This window comes from Notolabrus celidotus, chromosome 15, assembly GCF_009762535.1.
Source record: "Notolabrus celidotus isolate fNotCel1 chromosome 15, fNotCel1.pri, whole genome shotgun sequence".
NCBI classification, from domain to species: Eukaryota; Metazoa; Chordata; class Actinopteri; order Labriformes; family Labridae; genus Notolabrus; species Notolabrus celidotus.
Window position 1 is genome coordinate 8,254,312 of NC_048286.1, and position 21,797 is coordinate 8,276,108.

A 21,797-nucleotide genomic window follows, 5' to 3' on the forward strand; every position below is an offset into this window, starting at 1 on the left:
TCAATTTCGATTTGCCGTTGTGTTTTCTGATATGCAGTTGTGATTTGCACTTCAGGGCCACCGTACCTTCAAGTAACAGATACGAATTTAGCACCACCTTTTGAGATTTGCTAAATCAAGCTTTCTGACTTTATTTACATTTGTTGCAACAACAATCTTTAAAAGTAGGTAATGTTATAAAAGTTTCCAGTTTGGTAATGTTAAGCATTAAAACTAATTGGTTAAGAAAAAAGAGCATGGTTTCAGTTCAAATAGGTATCACACTTCTTACTTTACTGAAGTATGTAGCCTAACATTCATATTTTAAATGACCAACCAATGCACAGACTTATTTAAGTGTGAAACATGAAATGGGCCAGCTTCTTAAAAGACATCACATTTATTTGTATCACACAGAAATGGAACCACAGTCCTCTGAATGAGAGTCCAGTGTCTGTGTGACTCATCCATCAACCCTGACAAACATCCCAAATAGATTTCTGCTATATCCCCATACTTTGTCTCCAGACTTCAACACCAAAACACAATAATAAACAACTGACAGCTTCCACAAATCACAGCAGAGTGGTGTAGAGAGGCCAATAACCAGCCGCTGTATTTGACAGCCTGGGATTATAAAGTGGTTAGAAATTTGTGTTGTCTTTCTAACTATTGAGATCAGAAACATGTAGCTTTATGTACCTGCTATAAAACGTCTCACATTAATATGTTATGGGAAAGCTATTAGAATGAAACTCAAACTTTTAAAGAACTTGACATAAGTTCATCAAACAGATGACACTGAAGGTGCCAAACTTCCTCCTGACAGATCTTCAAAGTCCTGAGGAGATGCAGCTTTTAGCATTCTCAAAGCTTAAGACTCTTTCTTTGATTGTTCTTCTTCCTTTAATCTACGTCTCCATCTTTGAAATCTTAGGGTGTTGGATGAGGGCTTTTACCCTGCTTTGGACTTAATGGAGTCATGCACTTTCTTTTCCTTCTTCTTTTTGTATTTGTTTGGCACACGAAGAGCACATTAACTTTTTATAAGAACATGACAGTTTGGACACGAGTAAGGACAAAAGACGAGGAACTAGGCTAGGAATTTGGGCCTCAAACAAATTCAAACTAGGATACATTTGCGTCCTGTTTGTGCATGTTTGTCTGGTATTTGCTGGTACTCTGCATTGTTCATATGTAGACTTAGTGATGGGTAGAATATGTGATTTCAGGAGTCATTGGTAATTCAAATATTTGGAGCATGTTAGACAGTCAAATAACGATACTGTGATTTGTGTGTGCATAAATTGAATTTTATTTGATTTTAACAAAGAGGCACATGAAGTTTGAGCTTCACTAAGTAGAGATTTCTCTGGCATCCTTTAGGTTTTTTTTTAATCCTTCTTATTTGTGTGCACACTCACTGTATTCTTTATTATAGAGACTTTTGTCTTATTGATATCCCTTATACCATGTTTGCGCCTTTACCCACTTTGCGCTGCAACTTCTGCACAAGTATTTCCTCCAGATATTGCGAGGGAAACTGCAAATCAATATAGACACTGTCCTTGTAACGAGACACTTATCTCCTAAGTGTCTTTTTTTGTAGAGCATAAAAGGTATTATGTGAAACCTCTCTATTATAGAAGGGACACATTTGGGTATGAAAAGATGCCGCAGTGTGACAACAGGACGTTTTCTCTGCTCGTGTATCTGGATGCTGAGAGGTCTGAGTACTCTCTACAATGCTCCATTGGGGAATCCTCAGTTTAAGCCCCTCTACTTCAGACATGTAGGCAGACTCTCAGGGCCCTAAGGTGCTCAAGAAACTCTCCCATAAAGTAGATGGCAGACACTTGTAATTTTTTTGGGTTGTTACCATAGAAACAGTAGAGAAAGATGGGTTTTGGTGCTATTATTCTTATCATTGGCACAGTTCATTCAATCATTCTTTATTTGATTCAGTAAATACTACTGCTGCCGGTCTTAAGTTGAAGTCTAGTCGAAAATGTATATGTACAAGGTAGAAAACACTGAGTTGTTAATTATACTGCACGATGAATGTAAATTGTACAGGGTAATTAGTTTATATTGCACAGATAAAAAATGAATAATGCCAGTAAATGCCACATTAAATGACACATAATATAGGCGGTAGATAATGTATTTAACAGAGTAAATGTTGTAAAATATATAATATAAGATAATGCATTTTAAACAATGCTCAACTGGCAGAAAATATTACGTATATTACACAATAATGTATGATATATAAGTACAATAATAATAATGTTATTTTTAGAGCACTTTTCAAAACTAGGTTACAAAGTGCTTTACATGGACAGCAAAATAAAACAGGCAGAACATAAAAATACACAAGTCAAGATATCGAAATAAAACATATTTTGAAGACGTAAAATTCCCCTAAAGAACTCTAAAGGAATACAATTATTTTAAAATATATTTCTTAAGATGGTTAAATAAATAAAGTCAAATAAAATTCAGATAAAATCCGGGAAGGCTCTGCAATAAAAGTATGTTTAAGAAGGGATTTAAAAGAGCTCACTGACTCAGCAGACCTGATCTCCTCGGGATAGACATGGCATAGACTGTAATAAACAAGCAGAATATTGTATATTACATGGTTAATAATGTATAATATACAGGGTAGATCATATATGTAACACATATATGTATGTATCCAGTTTATTAAACTATAAATGTATAAAATACAAGGTAAATAATGTATGATAAATAGTAAATAATGTATAATATAGAAGGTAAAAAATGATTTATAACAAATCGTAAATAATGTGTAATATACAAGGTAATAATGTATGACATAAAAGGTGTAATATACAAGGTAAATATGTAATAATGGTAAATACACAGTGAACAATGTTTTTCACACAGGGAAGATAATGTCTAATGTAACTAATGTATATGTACAGAGATATACTCTGTTACACAGTAAAGATTGTGTATTGCACATGTTTTATGATGTATATTGTTCAGTAGTGATGCATATTGCACTGATAGATTATGTTATTGTACTGTTAATAGTGCATTATGCTCTTAAATATATGTTTTACAAGAAGACGTGATTATCGCACCATGAGAAGAAAGGGACAATGGGTGTGTGCTCATTGATGAGGCAGAAAGGCGTCAGTGCATATGGACTTGAGTCTGGTTCTGGCTTTGGGGAAGAAGCCATCTTAAAATCTGTCCTGAGTATACTTTCTCATACACACAACCAGGCTGCCTTTCAGCTGCTCATCACCGATCCTGATGAGAGCAGAGGGATGGTCCAAGAGCAGATTAGAGAGGAGGAGAAGTCAGCTTCAATCAGTTCCTTGCTCACTCCCAAAGCAGATTCTTCATGCTCAATTTGCATGTACTGTATGTGCGAAGAGAGACAGCCGGCCTTGGAATAATCTTGAAGAGAGCTATTGATACAGAAGGGAGGCTAATTAATCTGGTTTTATCAAAGCTTCTGGTGTGTGTTGAATATAAAACAAGCAGAGTGTGTGGCTCCCGGTGTCAGACCTCGTTTGTTGTGTTGGTTATTATAATGAGTCTCATTCTGGATGTCATGGTGATTTAATAGAGAGAGGAGCGTGTGAGTGATGTTCCAGCTTCAGGTCATGACTCTCGTTTCAGTTGTTTACTGAGTCAATAACCAACAGATGAAACAGAGTGTCAAGATGTTTATTTTCTCTCTCTCCTTACAGCTGGATGCAGACAGAGATGAGGAAGAGGTCTTTGTGACATAAGCATGACTCTGGACAACAAGCTGTTTCCCTCCAAAGAGCCAGCAGCAGGTGAGGGATGAGGCTTTTATTTTGAAATGAATACCAACTCAGAAAATATGACAGAATCTGTAGGCGTGGGACCAGGTTTTAATATTATAAGTGTACAGGTTTCTGTTCATAGACCGCTACTCAATTCCCTTCTCAGTTCTATCATTAAGAAGGTATACACTACAAGATGATCACGTGGATTTTGGGTCTGATTCCCTCTTCTGACAAAAATCAGAAAAGGCCTGATGATCGGATGGTTCTAAGGATTATCTTGCCAGATATCCAAGGTGTGATTGTCATTCACCTGATCTGCTTGAAAGACGATCAGGTTTGCCCCAACTTAAAATCATGAATTTTTCTTTATCCCTGGATAAGAGAAGTTCTTTTTATTCAGCTCTATCTTAAAACCTCAACTATACCCAGTTAGAATTATTGCAGGAGTTTGTGACAATATTGGCGCCCCCTGTGGATAAATTTAGTTTTGTTTTTTTAAGTTATATTTTTGGGTTATTTTTCCCTTTATTGAGAGCAGCTGAAGAGAGACAGAAAATGTGAGGAGTCAAGATTAGGGGCAGACATGCAGCAACTGCATGTCTGACTTGGATGTGTATCAAACCAGCGAACTCAGCGACAAGGACTATAGCCTCTGTATATCAGGCGCATTTAGACCACTAGGCCACCAGCGCCCCTAAACAGGTTAATATTAGATCAGAAATCTCATTGTGTAGAGGGAACCCTGAGGACGGCCGAACATTGCAAACTGAGGATTGTCACATGGAACAAAACTACAACCAATCGGGAAGCAAGCTGATGGAAGGAGGAAGCACAAAACGCAGCCATGGCTAAAACAGTAAACACACAGCATAAAGTTAGATGGACGTCAGAGATAGAGAACTGACAAAGAGAACTGAAAAACTGCTCAAGCTTTATACATGAGGCACTCAAGTCCAGGTGTGTCTCATTCTGCTGGCTGACATGCTCTCAGGTCTGCAGCCCTGGAGACAGAGATCAAGATTGAGTCACGAGAAAAGAGGGACAACACAACACACTAAAATGTATCGTTGAACCCTAGTATGTGGCTATACTGAGGTAATGATGTTTTCTGCTCAAGTAAACAATCTGAGTATTTCTCCACAGCCTAGAATAAATACAGACATGTCTGTTATAGACTGTAAGTAAGGCTGTGTTTGTGTGTGTGTGTGTGTGTGTGTGTGTGTGTGTGTGTGTGTGTGTGTGTGTGTGTGTGTGTGTGTGTGTGTGTGTGGAGATTCTTTACAGTCACTCTGTATCTAATTCTAATGGACTGGTATCCTCAGGGGGTTAATTGGTACATGTGTACAGTGTAGAAAGGTCTTCAAAATAATCCACATTCACCTGAAAAAGAACAGCATCACCCACCGGCTCCATGGTTACTATTAGTCGGCATGGTAACTAGTGAAGCAGAGTTAAGCCATTCATAGTGAGAAACACAAATCACTGAGCTTAGAGTCAGTCTTTGAGTCAGTGTTGTTATGTAAATCCTGATGGTTCACTGATTTCAACATGTGGCAGGACACATTTACATTCCTGAATGTCAGTTTGAGAGATAGATCAGTGGACTCTGTGCAGGTGTGTCACTACACATGATTAATAAAAAGAGTAACCATCACTACAGAACAGAGCTGGAATAAATATAATTATCATTATCTTCTGGTTTAGCTGTGTGTGGGCGGAGCCTGTAAGTGTTCCTAAAAAGTAAGCAAAATGAGCCAATCAGGGAACCTGGAAAACACGTATGGGATTGAACCATAGACTGTATAAATAATAGACATAGTATCCGTGACGTCACCCATCTGTTTCTGAAGTGCTGTTTTGAGGCCAATCGGCGGCAACAGCCATATTGGAAATGTTGAAAGTAACATAACTGCTGTCGAGCGATTGAAACGTAAAGAGCAAGTGGCAACCTCCGGTCTAAAATTTGGAGTCCAATGCGGAAGTGCTAAAAACTGCAGTTCATCAAGGATCCGTTTGAGGCTGGTTCTGGAAGTACCGGAAACCACATACACACAATTCAAAAAAGCCGATCTTTACAGCAGAAATAAACATGTTTACAGCCTGGTACAAAGACAAGTGTAGTCTGGATAGTTCATTCTTGATTGGCACACACTGGGAGAATTTTTTCTAACACTGCAATTTCGAAGATATTGAGATTACAGGTCTTCCAATGAGAGGCACAGCTGACTTGATTGACAGGCGGGAACACTGTAGCTGTTGGCGAGGAGGCCAAAGCCGCCTCTTTACGTCACAATTGCTCGACAGCAGCAACATGGCTGCAGCTGCCAATTTGCCTCAAAACAGCGCTTCAGAAACAGATGGGTGACGTCGCAGATACTACGTCAATATTTATACAGTCTATGGTAAAGAGGCGGGCTTTGAGCCTCCTAGCCAATGGGAAAGACGGAAGGGGGGCAAATGTTCCAACGACAGCGAGTGTACCAGGTACAGGCCAGGTACACACAGAACGAACAAGATCCGAGGGAGCCAGATTAAATGTAAGCGCGCTAGGAAAAAGTGAGGAAATTAGTGAAAAAACAGAAAAATAGCAGCATCTGGCTAAGTTTCAATTTCAGTTTGATTAAAATGTTGAACAGTAGTAACTGTATCATTTTGTAAAGAAAAAATTGCATAAAAATAATACTTTTATGAAAACACTTCATGAAAAATTGCTTACCAACACACAAACCATTCATAATTGCGAAATTTGAATAAAATAGAAGGCTCCGAGTGATACTAAATCAAGAGCCATTTGGGAGCCTTATAGCTGGGCTCTTCTAAGGGAGCTGAGTCAAAAGAGTGAGTCTTGAAAAGAGCCGGACCTCCCATCACTACATCCAACATTGTAACACTATATGTATGTATAATAAAACAGATCAGCAGTAAAGGTTTCCTTTAAAAATATCAGTAGGGTGTGCTACTTACTGCATGTGAGAAGGCACACGCACCTCGATACCAAAACATGTCATCTCAATTTCACAGAGAGTGCAGTCCAGAGTTGAAGTGACATGAGTAACATTTGTTGTGTTTATCACTGTAGAATCAAAGCTGAAGAGTTTTTCATCCATACTTAGGGGAAAAAGCTTGGTGCACTAAAAGCTGTGCTGCATATTTTTCATTTAATCACCCTGGAGGAGAGAGAAATCCTCTGAAATTCCTCCACTCTCCTCTGACTGTACTGAGGACTCTCTGCTCTGCACTGAGGTCTAGTTTGGAGGTTGTCCTGATCTGTGCTCATTATAAAGCCCTTTCAGAGCAACCCTGTTTGTTAAGTTTTATAAATAAACTTGCCTTGGCTCGTTTCATGTCCTGCTCATTATGTCGTGCCACACAGCTTGCAGCACAGCAGGACGCTGCGTAGGAAAAGAGGAATACATTATGACACATGTTAAGAAGCGACAACCAGTGTTCTTAAAAGAAAATCAGTGGGTTTAGTTTAATAAGAGAACACTGTGGAACATGTTTGCCTCAACATTTTCTCAGGAAAAACAGGCCTCGTGTTGGGAGCTGCAGAATTGTCATGAGAGGACATATGGCACCTCAGAGACATCACGGAGGAGGAAATATGTTTAGCTGCAGAGTTATCTGAAAAAATGATCCGCTCTGTGGTGTTACAGTTCATGCACAGCCAAAAAGAGGGCACAGTTTGAATGCGGCATCATTATAACATGACATTTTAACCCTCAAATCATTCATAGAAAGCAGTTGTCAGCTTCTCTGCAGAACATGGACTTAAGATGATAGAGGTTGAGCACATAACACAGCTGAGGCTTACATTCTCTGTGATCCTTGACATAAAAATTGGTGTTCGTTACCTGACAGCTGCCTGACACACTCCTGCAACTCTTCTTGTCACACTCGAGAGCGGCCTGATTTGTAATAGGACACTAAAATACCAATCACACACAGGTTTAAACTCCTTAAGTTGCACAAAAGCTGCAAAAACACAAAGATAGAGAATGATATAGAAACGTTTAGGCAACAGAAAGAGAGTTAGTCCTCTTACTGTTCAGGTGTTTCTACCAACTAATCTGAAATCACAGACGAACCATTCTGGACATACTCATGTATGGATGAGTCTTATGTAAGGCTCAGCAAGCAGAAAGCTTCCCCTCCATACAGCCTTCATGCAGCTGCATTTACAGATGTTTTTAAGAGCAGTGTGACATCTTTCCATGTATCCAAGTTGTCTTCATATGTTTTCTGTAGCAGAGTCTTGGAGTAGGTGTTTTTCTCTGCAATAAAGAAAAACATCCTAAGTGGAGTGTGATTTAAAGAGCCCCATTAAAGAGGCTATTTCTGCAACCACAGGTGAAAGAGACATATAAGAAAATCTGGGTCACATGTTTGTCTTTGTCTCTGACGTCTCTCTAAGGTTAGGAGGCGTATATGCTGCAGTTATGTTGCACAACTACAGATCAGGTCGTGAGTCTTATAAATCAGGGATTTCTGACGGCCACTCTCCTTACATCACATCTTTTCAACCAAGCCAAGATAACAACCCAATGAAAATGTGACTAACAGTCAAATACAGGAGGGTCATTGGACCATACTTCACAGTATAACACCATATGTGATTATGTCATGGCAAACACAACCCCAGGGGTTCAGTTCATGTCTAGGGCTTCTGAGGCTTAGATGCCTGTGCATGTGTTTGTCTGTCAGCTAGAGGAAAATGGTGAATCATGGGCTAACCCCAGTGGTGGATCTCCTCGGCCTAGATGGGTTGCTGTGACAATTTAGCTCTATATACGTATATAGTTAGACAACATTTAACATCAGTGGTGTAAAGGAACAAAGTAAAAGTACTTTTGTTACACGTACTTAAGTAGGTTTTGGGAGTATCTATATTTTACTTGAGTTTCAATATTTTTTGCAACTTTCACCTTTACTTAATTAAAAAGAAAAAAATGATACATTTACTCCGCTACATTTATATTTTCACCGTTGTGACACACTACAAAATTAAATGTGAATATTCGTCAGTCTCAACAGCATGATGGAAGCAGCCTCGTCCACTGGCGATAGTGGAGATACCGCCACACCACCACCTGCTAGTTGTGCTTCAGGAGAAGACGGACTCCCGTGGCCATATCTAAAAAACCTTTTCGCTTTTGTCAGGATGAAAGATTGTGCCTCCTCTGTTTGCCGAAAAACACAGAAATAATAGCGTTCCAAAAGTCACCTTCAAACCTAAAAAACACATTAAGTGAATGAACTAATCGCAGTAATAACTATGTTTACCATATGGTCAATACTGAAATCGTTCCCTGCTGTCTGCAAGTTGTCTGTGAAGCTGAACCCATCTCAACCTGCCTCTGCAGCCTGTGAACGACTATTTAGCATTGCAGGACTTGTCTACAGCCCATGAAGAGCAAGACTCAACTCTCGCAAGTTTGAAATCCAACTTCTGCTGAAGATGAACTGCATATTTGCGGACTTTAATTAAGGGAGGGAGGGAGGGAGGAGAGAGGGAGCAAGAGGAGAGGGAGGGAGGAAGCAAGAGGAGAAGGGAGTTTTTAACTTAAAGGTGACATATCATGCAAAATTGACTTTTTAATGGTTCTTTACCTGAAATATGTTTCCCTGGCATGTCTACAAACCCCCCGAGAATGAAAAAAATCCATTCTGCCCCTGTTTTGATTTCTACACCTTTCTGTAAATGTGTGTGAAACGAGCCGTTTCAGACTTCCGTGTTTTTGTTACGTAACAACAATATCCGGTCTGTCACGGAGTCAGAGCTCGGAGCTTGTTCAGCCCATAGACTGTATAAAATAATACTGAATCCCTCCCCCGTTTTTCATTACCTGCACAAATGTGTGCTAACAAGGAGCTTAGGAGGGAGGCATGCTAGTTGTAGGCTGTCTTAATAAACACAAAGGTTGGTTTTACTCCCCACGTCTGCAGATTTGAAGATCTAGTGGATGATTTTTATTTGTCATGGATAAGTGCTAGCGCTAATTAGCATAGCCACATAGCTATATGTTCATAGCTGTAGCTGTAGCTGTAGCTGTAGCTGTAACTGTAGCTGTAGCTGTAGCTTTGTACCAAGACACACGTCGACATACTGACAAATAAAACAACAAGAAACACTAAATCTGTGACCAATCCTTCATGAAAGGTCCTGCTGCCTTTCTGGCAGAGGTCGGTTTTACTCCCCACGGCTGCAGATTTGAAGATCTAGTGGATGATTTTTATTTATCATGGATAAGTGCTAGCGCTAGTTAGCATAGCCACATAGCTACATGTTCGTAGCTGTGTACCAAGACACACGTCTACATACTGATAAATAAAACAACAAGAAACACTAAATCTATGACCAATCGTTCAGAAAGGTCCTGCTACAGGCGCCTCTCCGTCAGGATCAGATTCAGAGGGTTGAAGTAACGCGATCTCTGAGCAGCCGTGTATATTCAGCCAACATGTAAACATTAGATCAACGTGCTGGAGAGCCGAGGCACATCCACTTCCGGAGGGGGCATGGTCAGAGAGAAAACAGAGTGTTCTGAGGAGGACTGAAGAAGAGGACTTTTCAGGCAGACCAAAATCTGATTTCAAAGTGTTTTTTTGAGCATAAACTTTAAAGACATGTTTTGGGGACCTCTTAGACCAATATATATTGATGAAAAAAGCGTGATATGTCCCCTTTAATAAAGCTTGTGAGAGAAACAACTATTTCTAGCTGTTTTGTTTCTTTGTACTTTTACTTTTGATACTTAAGTAAATTTAATTTGAGCTACTTTAAGACTTTTACTCAAGTGCTTTTTCAATGGGTGACTTTCACTTTTACCTAAGTAGATTTCAAGTAAGATATCTTTACTTTTACTCAAGTATGGCTTTCTAGTACTTTATACACCACTGGCTAACGCCAGCATCAAACAGTCTCCCAGCTGATTTTACATTAGCTAGGTGACATTTCACTACTTAGGAGGTAGAAACAAGGTACCTTTGCTTTAATGAGAAGCGTCAGCATCCATCTCATCATGCCTCATACCAATATTATCTACAGTTAAGTCACATAGCCTACCACATGACTCCTCATGTCCAGCACAGCCCGAGAGAGATAGGACAGATGAGCAGTAACAGCCAGTACATCACTGAGGTTAACACGTGGGCGCCTGCCTCACTGGTGTTTTGCTAAGTTTGGCCCACAACACCTCAGAGAGGTTTAACAGTTAGCTTTGGCATCCAAAGCCATCCCCCTCCACGCTAGCTTCCGCTGTTCATCATATCAAACAGCAGAACCTTCTTATATCACAACACAACCCATACAGCATTGCTTCAGATGGTGACAACTCTGATACTGCCTGGCTCCTAACGACCATCACAACCCAGAACACATCACAGAGAAGAGTCTGTAGTGAAATGTTAGAAAGATGACAGGGAAATCAGAGCCAGGAGCGATGCCTGTTTGGCCTAGAATGGAGTTAGGCTTAACTTTCCCTCTACATCCCTTCTTTATGAGGGGTGAGATGAGAGAAGAGAGAGACAACAGAAAGAAGAGACTGTAGAGAAACCATCACAGGGTTATCCTGTATGCTCACATACACACAGCACTGAGACTTCACATCAACACCATCTTATTTATATATTTGATAATAACCTGCAGTGTTACAGATTTGATGTAGTCTTGATTTGGGAGTGTGCTATGGTCATTAACATGTAAAAGAGTTATAAATGGTTCAATAAAACATCACGGTCAACTTTTATCATATAAAATGTAATTTCCCTACAAGATCGCAGCAAAAAAGTAATCCTTGTTGCAGCCATTTTTGCAATACCCATATACTCCAGCAGATAAATAAAACAGAGAAGCCTCCAAGCATCTAACTTGCAAGATAACTCTTCAGAACTGCCATGAAATCTTGAATTCCAGGCTGCAACTATAGCTCAATAGTCTGTGAAATCCTGGAGGAACTTGATTTGAGGTCAAGTTTGATGTAACATAGATGAAAAGGAGGGGTAAATTAGGGGCGTGGCTACATAGGATGGACAGGATGGGACCACAGCAAATCTTACTGTTTATCCACCGTTCTGTCCAAATACAGTCACTTCTGGTTCATAAACAAGGTGACGAACAGAATGCCAACTTTGAGGGATGTGTAAAATATGATAGTGTTATTCACGTAGTCTACGTGGTTTCACATCTGCACAGTTTTGGATTCCACCTTTCTTCCTCTTTGAAATCAAGTGATGCCTTCAAACTATAAAGAAACTAAAGAAAATCAGCCTGACACAAAAGGCAGAGTAAGATTTTTGGCAGTAAGGAGAAGCAAAGAGAAATTGAGTCCATCTGCTGCTTCTGCGTTTCCCAGAGGAGATGAAACTGCTGCCAATCTCTTCCAGCCTGGCCTCTCATCTATCTGCGATTATCCCAGCTGCACATGTGGACCAAGCTAAGGTGCTGCTGACGCCTTCAATCTGACACCAGCAGCCTCCACAGCAAACAAAAAATGTCCTCGCTGTCACACCTCGACACTGAGCTTTCTGAGGGCCACATCCGCCCTGACATGTTTGCTGACTCCTCACCTGTGGACTGCAGAGAGGACACAGGATGGTTTGGTTGTTTTTGGCTGATTTTCTCTGCATATCTGGTTTTATTTTGACACTTTTTAGAATAACTTGTACAAGATACCCTCAGCTTCTGTCTCTTTGGAAGCTTTCTGAGCATTTGAAGCTGCTTCCTCGGAGAATCTAACCCAGTTCTCAAACGGAGAAGAGGCTCTGGCAGGCAGGAGAAGAAAATGTGCCGAAGGGCTGTGTTATTCACGGCCCATTTCCACCGAGGAAGAGGATGAAGATGCTGTGTGTTAGAATCTATCAGTGCATCAGCCTTTGCAGCTCTCTGACAGCTTGACATTCAGTTTCAGACTAGTTATTCACATTGTGCATCTCATGGGGAAGTTTGTTGTGGTGCTGCAGTGATGTAAATCAGCTCTTATTCATGGGTCATGAAATATATGATTAAACTATATAGACTTTTGTGCTGTCAGCTAATTTGGCTGTGGATTATAATCTGCATGAAAACCTCTATTTCTAACCTATCCAGCTACTTCAATTTGAATATTTGCCCCACGGTAATGTGCATGGATTACGTGCACAATTCATGTAGTTTCAAGTTTCTGACTGGAATATTCAAAGTCATCAATATGCTGCTGGTGTGATCTCTCTATGAGATTTAATTTGAGAAAATAAGGAAGGAAATATAGTATTTCTTAAGTTCTCCCTCACCGTTCCTCTACTCTGATAAGAGTGCTGCAGGAGCTGGCATTTGTCTACAGAGCTGATGTCACTACTCTTTTTTTCAATGAAATAACCAATAAAACTTAACTTGTCAGAAAAAATAGCACTTGTACATTACTAACTATCATGACTGAAACCATGTCTGAGAAAACAGTATTTGACTTGTATTTGAATTTATAGTCTGACCCATGTTCCATCTGTTGATATTAAGGAGGAGGGGTTTATGACCTATACTGCAGCCAGTCAGCAGAGGGAGCTCTAAATCTCCTGGCTTTGCAGTCAGTGAACACTTAGGGCCTCATTTTATTACAAAGTCTGCAGGTTAAACAAGGTGATGTGTTCATCTGTGCCTTCTACAAATGGTGGGTTGGAAGACCCACTGAAAACATGGTCTCTGATTTCATGCATTTAGGTCGATGTCACTGAACACTAAATACCTTTGGAGGGGAGTGGCTAAACAAATTGTAGCAGAAAAAAATCTGCTGAGGTTAAAAAACAGCAGTCAGCAACAATTTTTTATCATACTTGCCAAGAATTTAAGATTCCTTACCACACCTCTTTTCTAATTTCTAAAGTGTGATGCCTTTTTGTTACTAAATATCTTTGGGATTTGAACTGTCCATGTTAAAATTTAGCATTTTAAAGTAGGTAATACATTAAATCAGACCGGGGATGCTCTCATATTCTCTAGTCATCTGTTCCCTGAAGCTGTTCAATTTAGGCACAACAGTTTACAAACAAATAGCAAAATGCATGCAAAAAAATCAATAAATCCATGTTGGAAAGTTAAAAAAATCATTGATAGCAGTCTTAAGAGTTGGATTTTAAGACATTAGAAAGAAAGCGATGAAATACAGCGCTCGTACAGACTGTATAAAACATGGACTTAGTTTCTGTGACGTCAGCCACCAAAAAAGTTGCTTTAAGCTTCCTGGCAAACCGTTACAACATGCCATCATGTCAGTCAACTCAGCTACACCCCAAACCATGTATAACTTTTTGCCTTGATATAATCAAAACAGAAAGGTAATAAAAAATCATTCACAAATCCTCACATATGAATAATTTAGGTATAAGAAGAAAAAACATTGTAATGCCATGCTCCCAATGTATTAATCTTGCTGTGAAATACTCATGTTATTATGGGCTCTGATGGGGCTTTCATCAGGTTTTGCACATCCATATTGGCTTCATTTTAACACTGCAGGTTGATGCTTGGGCAGTCATGAGGGCAGCAACTTGACTGCCATGAAAAGGAGTTAAAATTTTAATGAATGAGGCCAGGAATAAAGAAAACATTTCATTTATTTAGAACCGAGAGAGGCTGCCCAAAGGTCACTGAAACAACCGAATGAGTCATTTGAAGAGAGTTAACAGGAATTCTGGCTCCCACTCAGAGTTTCTCAGAGTCTCACAGATGGTTGCTCTGTGTTTTCTGTCTCCAGGTCCCAGTGAGCTGGACCTCAGTCTGTTGGGAGAATCCAGCAGCCTGGCAGATATCACCTGCAAAAACGATGAGGTAAGATGAAGATGCATTTTTATCTTCTACAAAACTTTGGTTTGTGACTAGGAGACTTTTTATTTTTTTGTCTTTCGTTTGTGGGTTTTCCTTAAAATCAAACATACCTTACATGAGTGGTATAAGGAGTGATAAATAGTTTTTGATCCTGCGTTATGCGATTAATTGAGCAATATTAATTTGTCATTTTTCCTTCATCACAAAACATTCCCAGGTCCTAGAAACTGAATAATAGAAAAGCATATGCTAGTTTTGCATAAAACATGCATCAAACATCCTTTATTTCCACATTTACCAAGTCAAATCAAATTTCATGTTGTTTGAGAAAGAGCTTATAGGAGTGAAAGTAATTACAAGTCTGGCCACGTTAAGTGTGTTGTAGCTACGCCAAGCAAGGAAAAAAGGCTCCTTTTTTTAGTTAAACTTACATCACTTGGGCAACTATTGAATGTGTATCTTTCTACCATGTTTTCACAGTCTCCCTGCTTTAGGCTCTTACATACTTACATATTTACACCCATGTTAAGCCTCTGTAATGTGTAACACAGGCAAAGTAAAGTCGGTGTGTTGGGGCAAAGCCATTCCACCTCTGATCTGTTGCAGTTGGCAGCAAGTGTAATAGGGTGAAGATTGTGGCTATGTGTTGGAGGCCATTAGGGCTTGACAGTACAGTGTGTGTGTATGTCTGAGTGTGTGTATGTGGAGCTCCCATGGATGTCATTAAACATTGTACCTCTTGCACTTCTGCAACGTCATAATGTAATGTGGACTCACACACTGGGACACTTAGTAGCTTGTTACAGTATAACCATCAACAGTAACTTTCCAAACCAGCAAAATTTAAAAGGTACAGTGCGCAAAAATTGGATTATTTAGCAATTTATAATATCATCAATACCAATTCTTTAGTACACAACAACCACTTTTTTTCTTCGTTTTCCAACTGATGCATTTCACACGGCCACTCTCGAAATACAAAAGCACATGTTACTAGTTTGTCAGCTCTGTGCTAGGGTAGGAACATGGTGGCTTCCGTGGAAGGGGACACGCTCCTTATATAGATATAAAAGGCTCATTCTAAGTTAACACAAACAAAATTATTTCTATAATCAGGTGATTACACACTAATCAAAACATACTCAAAAATATTGTAATCCATCTCTACCAAGTCAGTTCTGCTAAATGCCACTAAATACTACACACTGTACCTTTAAAACAGCAATCATAGATCTTGTTAAGGGTTTTTGTCTGATTTATAAACAGACTGAAATGCATATCAGTGCATCAACAGGACCTACTAATGCAAACCAAACTATCAGAGGGAAAATTCATTATTTATGTGTGGTTATTCTAAATGCCTGATGCCTGTCAGGAGACAGATGAGTAGATTAACTTGACATTTTCCTCCTAAAAGATTCACAATTAGTGTTGTGTTTGACAGTTTTAAGAAAGTATCATGATATTTTTTCTTTTGTCTTAGAGTTACAATGCACCACTTTGGCCACAGGGGGCACAAAACTCAACACAAACCAAAAGTTCCTCGTAAGAGCTTTGAAGGCACAGATTTGATAAAAAGAACACAAAAACAGGCTCTAGAAACAGTCTGCAATTTCTGTGGTGAATATCATGGTTTAATCTCATTACTTGGAAGGTCCAAGTCAGAATTCATGGGATGATTACCTATCATGCTTGTAATCTGGAAATAAAAATCAATATTTGACCTTTAATAAAGACATTAGATAACTGGCATGGCCTCCTGTTTATCAACACAGCCAGTACTAAGCCAGAGAAAAGGAACAAAACTGCAGTTTGAAACTTTAGCAGCAATTAGATTAAGAAACTTCAAACCCAACAAGAGCAACTTTATCCATCCAGCAGCTCTTAGCGAGACAATGAAGCCATAAGCTCGTTATGAGTAATGCATTTAAGATAAGACGATGAGCTAAATGTCAAATATCTAAAAGCTAACCTTTCACCTCAATCATCCTCGTAACATAATGTCCCAGTATTTGCATCTGTGGTAACTTAATAACAATCTCCTCGTCCTTCTGCAGTGATGTTGTTATCCTATAACACAATCACATCAATCATTTAGGTGCAGAAACCTTCTCTTCCTCCCTGCGTCCACGTCTCCTGCTCTGGCTTCCTCTCAGTCTGCTTAATTTGCCAAACATAAATGACAATCTGCAGATTACCTTTTTCAAAAATGGCATCTAGTGAACTTATTTTAAAGGCCGGATGATTCAACACAGCACATGTACAGAGACGCAGACTGCTGCTGTTGTTGTGTAATGCTTGGCGAGGCTGCAGACAAGCATCGCTCCTCCACACAAAACGCGACACTGAAGTGAAGAATAACCCCGACCTTCTGTCTCGCTTCCCATCCTGCGAGTGTCTGGAAACACATTACTCAGCTCTCTCTGCCTCTGTACTGCCAGATCCTCTCTGTTTGTCCCGCTCTTCGTTTTAACACTCAAGGTTTGTTATGCTCTATGCAGTGCTGCATTATGGTGGAAGTTCTCTGTTGGTGTTCAGTTCAGCTTTTTCAGAGCATATTTTCTCTACACAATTATACAGTGGACTGAATTAAAGGTTGGGAGCCGGATGTAATAGCCATTTACTTTAGCTTGAGAATTCAGAGAACTGAGAACTCAGCTGTAGTTGAATAAAACAGGATTCTTATTGACTCATGCATATAGGCTGTCAGAGTGCACCAGCTATGTGTGAGTTTTCTTTAGAAGGGGAGTTAACACTGTGCAGAAAAAGTATTGAAGTGAATTCATAACTAAAGCAGGTAGCCAATGAAGAAGCAACAAGTTACATCATCATGGTCACTGTTTGACTTACTAGCTAGGATTAGCCACTTGATATTGTAACAGCTAGTAAGGATTGTTAGAATAATATATCAGTATAGTCAGTGAATATTGGCTTTAAAGTAAACAAAATATGCAGTGTCTGAAACACTGCTTTTAAGAGTGCTGCAACATCCTGTGATTTACTCCTACCATACAAGCATTCCATGTTATTTATTTGTCACTTATGATTATTAACCGACTTTCTTTCTTATTACTAGGCTGTGTTAAATACTTTATTCTGACTGATCAAAACCTTGTAAAAATGGATATCAATTCAATAACAAGAGAGATATTGTGTGATCTGGGTGAACCTGATTGCACACCATATGAAATCAGTCTGTGGAAAGGAGTTCCGGCATGTTTCACCTCTGCCTGTTGACAATGTGGCAAAAATGTTAGCCTCCTACTCAGGCTGGTCTTGATAGTCTGGAAATACTGACAGACGGAGTCCTGAGGAAATGCTACATTCAAATTCATGCTAGTTTTCCGTGACTACCAACCCTAGCTTTACACCATAAGCGGTACTGACAATAGCAAAAAGTTGTGACATTTGCAGGAGAGCTGAATGAGGACATAAATGGCAATATATATATTCCTAAAATGAAAATTCTCAGTTAGGGGATTGCCCAACTGGTTAAGTCAAGCGTCCCATGGACACGCTTTTTGTCCTCAAGCGTGCTGGTAGGTTTGCAGCCCCTTTCCCATATGTCACTCCACACTCTCTCTCCCAGTTTCCTGCTCTATCCTCTCTGAATAAAGGTGTAAAAAAGCCTAAAACATATCTTAAAAAATGAAATTAAATATAATTTATAATCAATAAGCAGGTTGATGTGTGAGCTTCACATGAATTTTATGTTCAGTGTCTGAGCATCTCTGTTATCATAGCTCTAAGGCTTCATACTCAGCCTACATTGACACTTTGAGTTCATTTTCCATGAAGCTCGTCACAGCGTGTCATCTCCAGCAGCTGTGTTCACAAACAGAATTACTCTCACAGTCAGAAGCCTTTTACCTGACAGATAACACCCTGCTGTTTGTCTCCTTAGCTTCATGACCAGGCTCAAATTAATCTGATCAAGCCCTCTTTGTCATGTTAGTCATGCCTGAAGATATTGAACTTTGAGGCTGATCAATAATGTACCTGCTCACTATTATTCAGAGCCATACAGTCCGATCTATCAAAACAAAACTATGTGGGTCCTTGCGCAGGGAACAGAGCGGCTGGAGGATGATTGGAGCAAAAAACAGCCGGATTGTCGTAGACAGCAGAGTCCATGTTTGACGCTTCCTGTGGCGTGCGGTGACACTTTTTTCTTTGAAATGGAACGAGGACACAGTGCAGCCTTGTCATCTCATATTTGTGGCATGGGATGTGAGACAGGAGTGAGATGGATTTTGTGAGCATGCTGATTCATACTGAAGACAGCAGAGAAGGGGTTAGGTGGGCTTTTTTTAAGAGCCAAGAGTCAAATCTCACTGACTTTTTACTACAAAACGGTCTTGCTTTTTACAACCATGATTTTTCCGTCAAACAACAAAGAAGGTTACCAGAATAAATCTTTAAAACACACAAATTAAAGATTCAAAAGCTTCTCCAGTCTCAGTTTAGTTTTCACTTTTTAATAAAGAGAAATTTATCAGGAAAGGAAACTAAATAAATGCTTGAAAGGTGGCGATGGAAACAGTAAAACATCATAGAAAGCTTCTCAGGCTAATACTAAATGGACAGTGAGCAGTTTGTTACGTGAAATTGATTCTCACAGGGTGAGACAAGATTCTGACTTGATGCAGAGGGGTCATGATTCATCCTGAAGGGATTCTATTTCACAAAATCACTCTCTCATTATACATTATCTCTCTTATTACCTGTCTACCAACTAAAGGCACCAACAAGTCTAAAAGAAGTATTGATTAAAAGGTGATGTCATTGATTTAAAAATGATGATAATTGGATAACGATAATTAACACATTATAATTTTTCTCAATTTAAATATGACAAATGTTCGATACAAATTTTATATAAACAAACCTGTAATTACACCCCCAACCACTGGAATGGAGCACCAATGAGCCTTAAACAATAGTTGCTACCCAACGTTAGACAGAAGAAGAAGACTGCATTAAACAGCCAATCGTGTCACAGGGTTAGAGACAGCAGAATGTAAACACGGCTGAAACGAGCGACACTGAAGAAAACTCAAACCTACCATCTCAAAGCAGAGTCCTCTGTCTGGCACTGTGTCGACTCTGCGTTAACTATTAACTTAATACACTTCATTAAATATACTTTCAGGATGTGGGTAAAAGAAGAGCACAGAGACAACTTCTGCTGTGCATTTCTAACACGTTTAATGTCCACTGTGACGTAGGACAACTGAACACTGAATAACCGCATTCACTGCACTGTGGGAAACAACATCACTCTGCCCGTAAACCTTAGTCATATTAAAGGTGAGAGCACAACTCAAAACAATACTCTACTAAAGTGATACACAGTGCACAATTTTATATATATTTGTTGGAAATTTAAATCAAGTTATGCAAATAACCTCAACATGAGAAAAATAAGAATCTACAAACTAAAACCACAAAAATCTCATTTTACACAAAAGACCTGCTTCCTGTTAGCACCATCAGAAATGAAGGATTCAAGAAGTTTATCACAAAACTAAATCCACAGTTACCTTGAAAAAGTAACTTGATTACTGATTACTCCTTTAAAAAGTAACTCAGTTACTTTACTGACTACTTGATTTTAAAAGTAACTAAGTTGGATTACTTTATTAGTCACTTTTGGCAGCTGCCGAAACGACCCCCGCCTCAAAATAAAAAAGACAACTGGTTTTGCCAATACTCACCTTATTGGAAGTGCATTTTTAACATATTGATACGAAAAATAAAAAAGTAAACAATGTATCTCCTGACATTTAAGTTTAACCTCAAAGTGATTTAATGTGTCTTCTTTCGCTGGTCTGCAGAAAATGATCCTACCAATATGAGCATGTGTCTGTGTTTCCTGTGCTGTTATGAATTAACCTACTGCTACTGATGCTTTTGATAATTAACTGTTCACTAACCCTAAACTTAGGAGTCATCTGGCATAAAGAAAGGTAGAAGACTCATTACACTTTCTATTTTCAATGTTTTATTTCAAGTTTAGCTACTATTTGTGTCAATATGTTTTACTATTATGGGTAAAATGTACTATTCTTGATAATAAAAAAAAACATTCTGGAAGAAACCTCACCACCCCCCATTTGTGTCTCGCGACCCCCCAGGGGGGTCCAAACACACACTTTGGGAACCGCTGCTCTACAACATACCACCCGACCAACTTCTTCAACTCTCCCCAGTTACTGGTTTTGCACCGAAGTCCAGCTTTTGTTGTTTGGTGGTGGGGGACCTCCTGCAGAAGTCAAGCCGTGGCTTTGCTCGCTGCTCTCTGCTAAGCATCACCTGGTGGGACTTGCTCTGTAAGCTTGACTGTGCTGCGCTGTGATTCCAAATGTTTCTTCAAATTAGACGTAGTGTTGTTGTTACCAGCAGAACAGAGTATAAAACGAACCTTAATATTGTCATCTTTAGATGACATGAACTCAGAATAGTGACTACATACTCCAGCTAGAAAACGTATGCTCTCTCCTCCCTCCATAGTTGTTTACCGTTTGGGGAGCCGGTGGTGGTACACTTGAGTTCATTCTTGACCGGCCGCATACTGAAAACGTGACTAGTCGCATACATGATGTCATCCCCGAGACGCAAGAAGAAATCAAAAAAGTATATTTCTACTATCGAAAATGACAAAAATAATAGTAACGCAAGGTGACTGGATAAGTCATTTTAATCTGATTACTGGTTTGGAAATATGGTCAGATTAGAGTGAAGCGTTACCGTCATCACTGACAAGCCAACAAACTGTCTGGTTTCTTCAACTTTCACTCAGGACCAAAAATCTGACTTTACATTTAAATGAAATCATGATTTGATATTTATCAAATCAGTCTGAAGTCAGTTGGAGAAACCATTAGGTGGTGTTTCTGAAACTACGTCCATGTTTTATACAATCAATGGTCATGACCTCTGCCAACAGAGTTGAAAAGCAACAATTTACTTTTTGATCAGTGCCAAGTTAAGTATCTGTGTCTGATGTCTGATGCTAGAAAAAGAAAACACTAGGCTTTGGCACTTCATCAGTAAAAGTGCTGTTGAGTGCAGAGTGACTCAATGCACTTAAAAAGATCAGTGTGTCAGAAGCGTACTGGGAGATGAAAAGTTGGTGCATTTAGGTAACAGCTATAAAAGCATGCACTATGTTTCAGTCTGGGAACGCCACTTTAGATTAAAAGTAGTACAAAAGTTCAAAAATA

General features: G+C 39.3%; 1 protein-coding gene and 1 long non-coding RNA gene across 3 annotated transcripts in view; one reads left to right on the top strand and one right to left on the bottom strand.

The window, feature by feature from the left end:
- The window catches only part of ak5 (adenylate kinase 5), a 115,271-nt gene that overhangs the window by 50,514 nt on the left and 42,960 nt on the right, over positions 1-21,797 (top strand). Inside the window, 3 exon segments of the mRNA XM_034703972.1 lie at positions 3,711-3,741; positions 3,744-3,800; positions 14,501-14,574. Of these exon segments, the coding sequence (XP_034559863.1) occupies positions 3,711-3,741; positions 3,744-3,800; positions 14,501-14,574 (162 nt within the window).
- The window catches only part of LOC117827381, a 76,553-nt gene that overhangs the window by 15,538 nt on the left and 39,218 nt on the right, over positions 1-21,797 (bottom strand). Inside the window, exon 4 of one of the 2 annotated variants that reach the window (XR_004634198.1) lies at positions 7,876-8,047. This is a non-coding gene — a long non-coding RNA (uncharacterized LOC117827381). Of the gene's footprint in view, positions 1-7,243; positions 8,048-21,797 lie in introns of those variants that run through there. The other variant, XR_004634197.1, reaches the window with a different exon arrangement.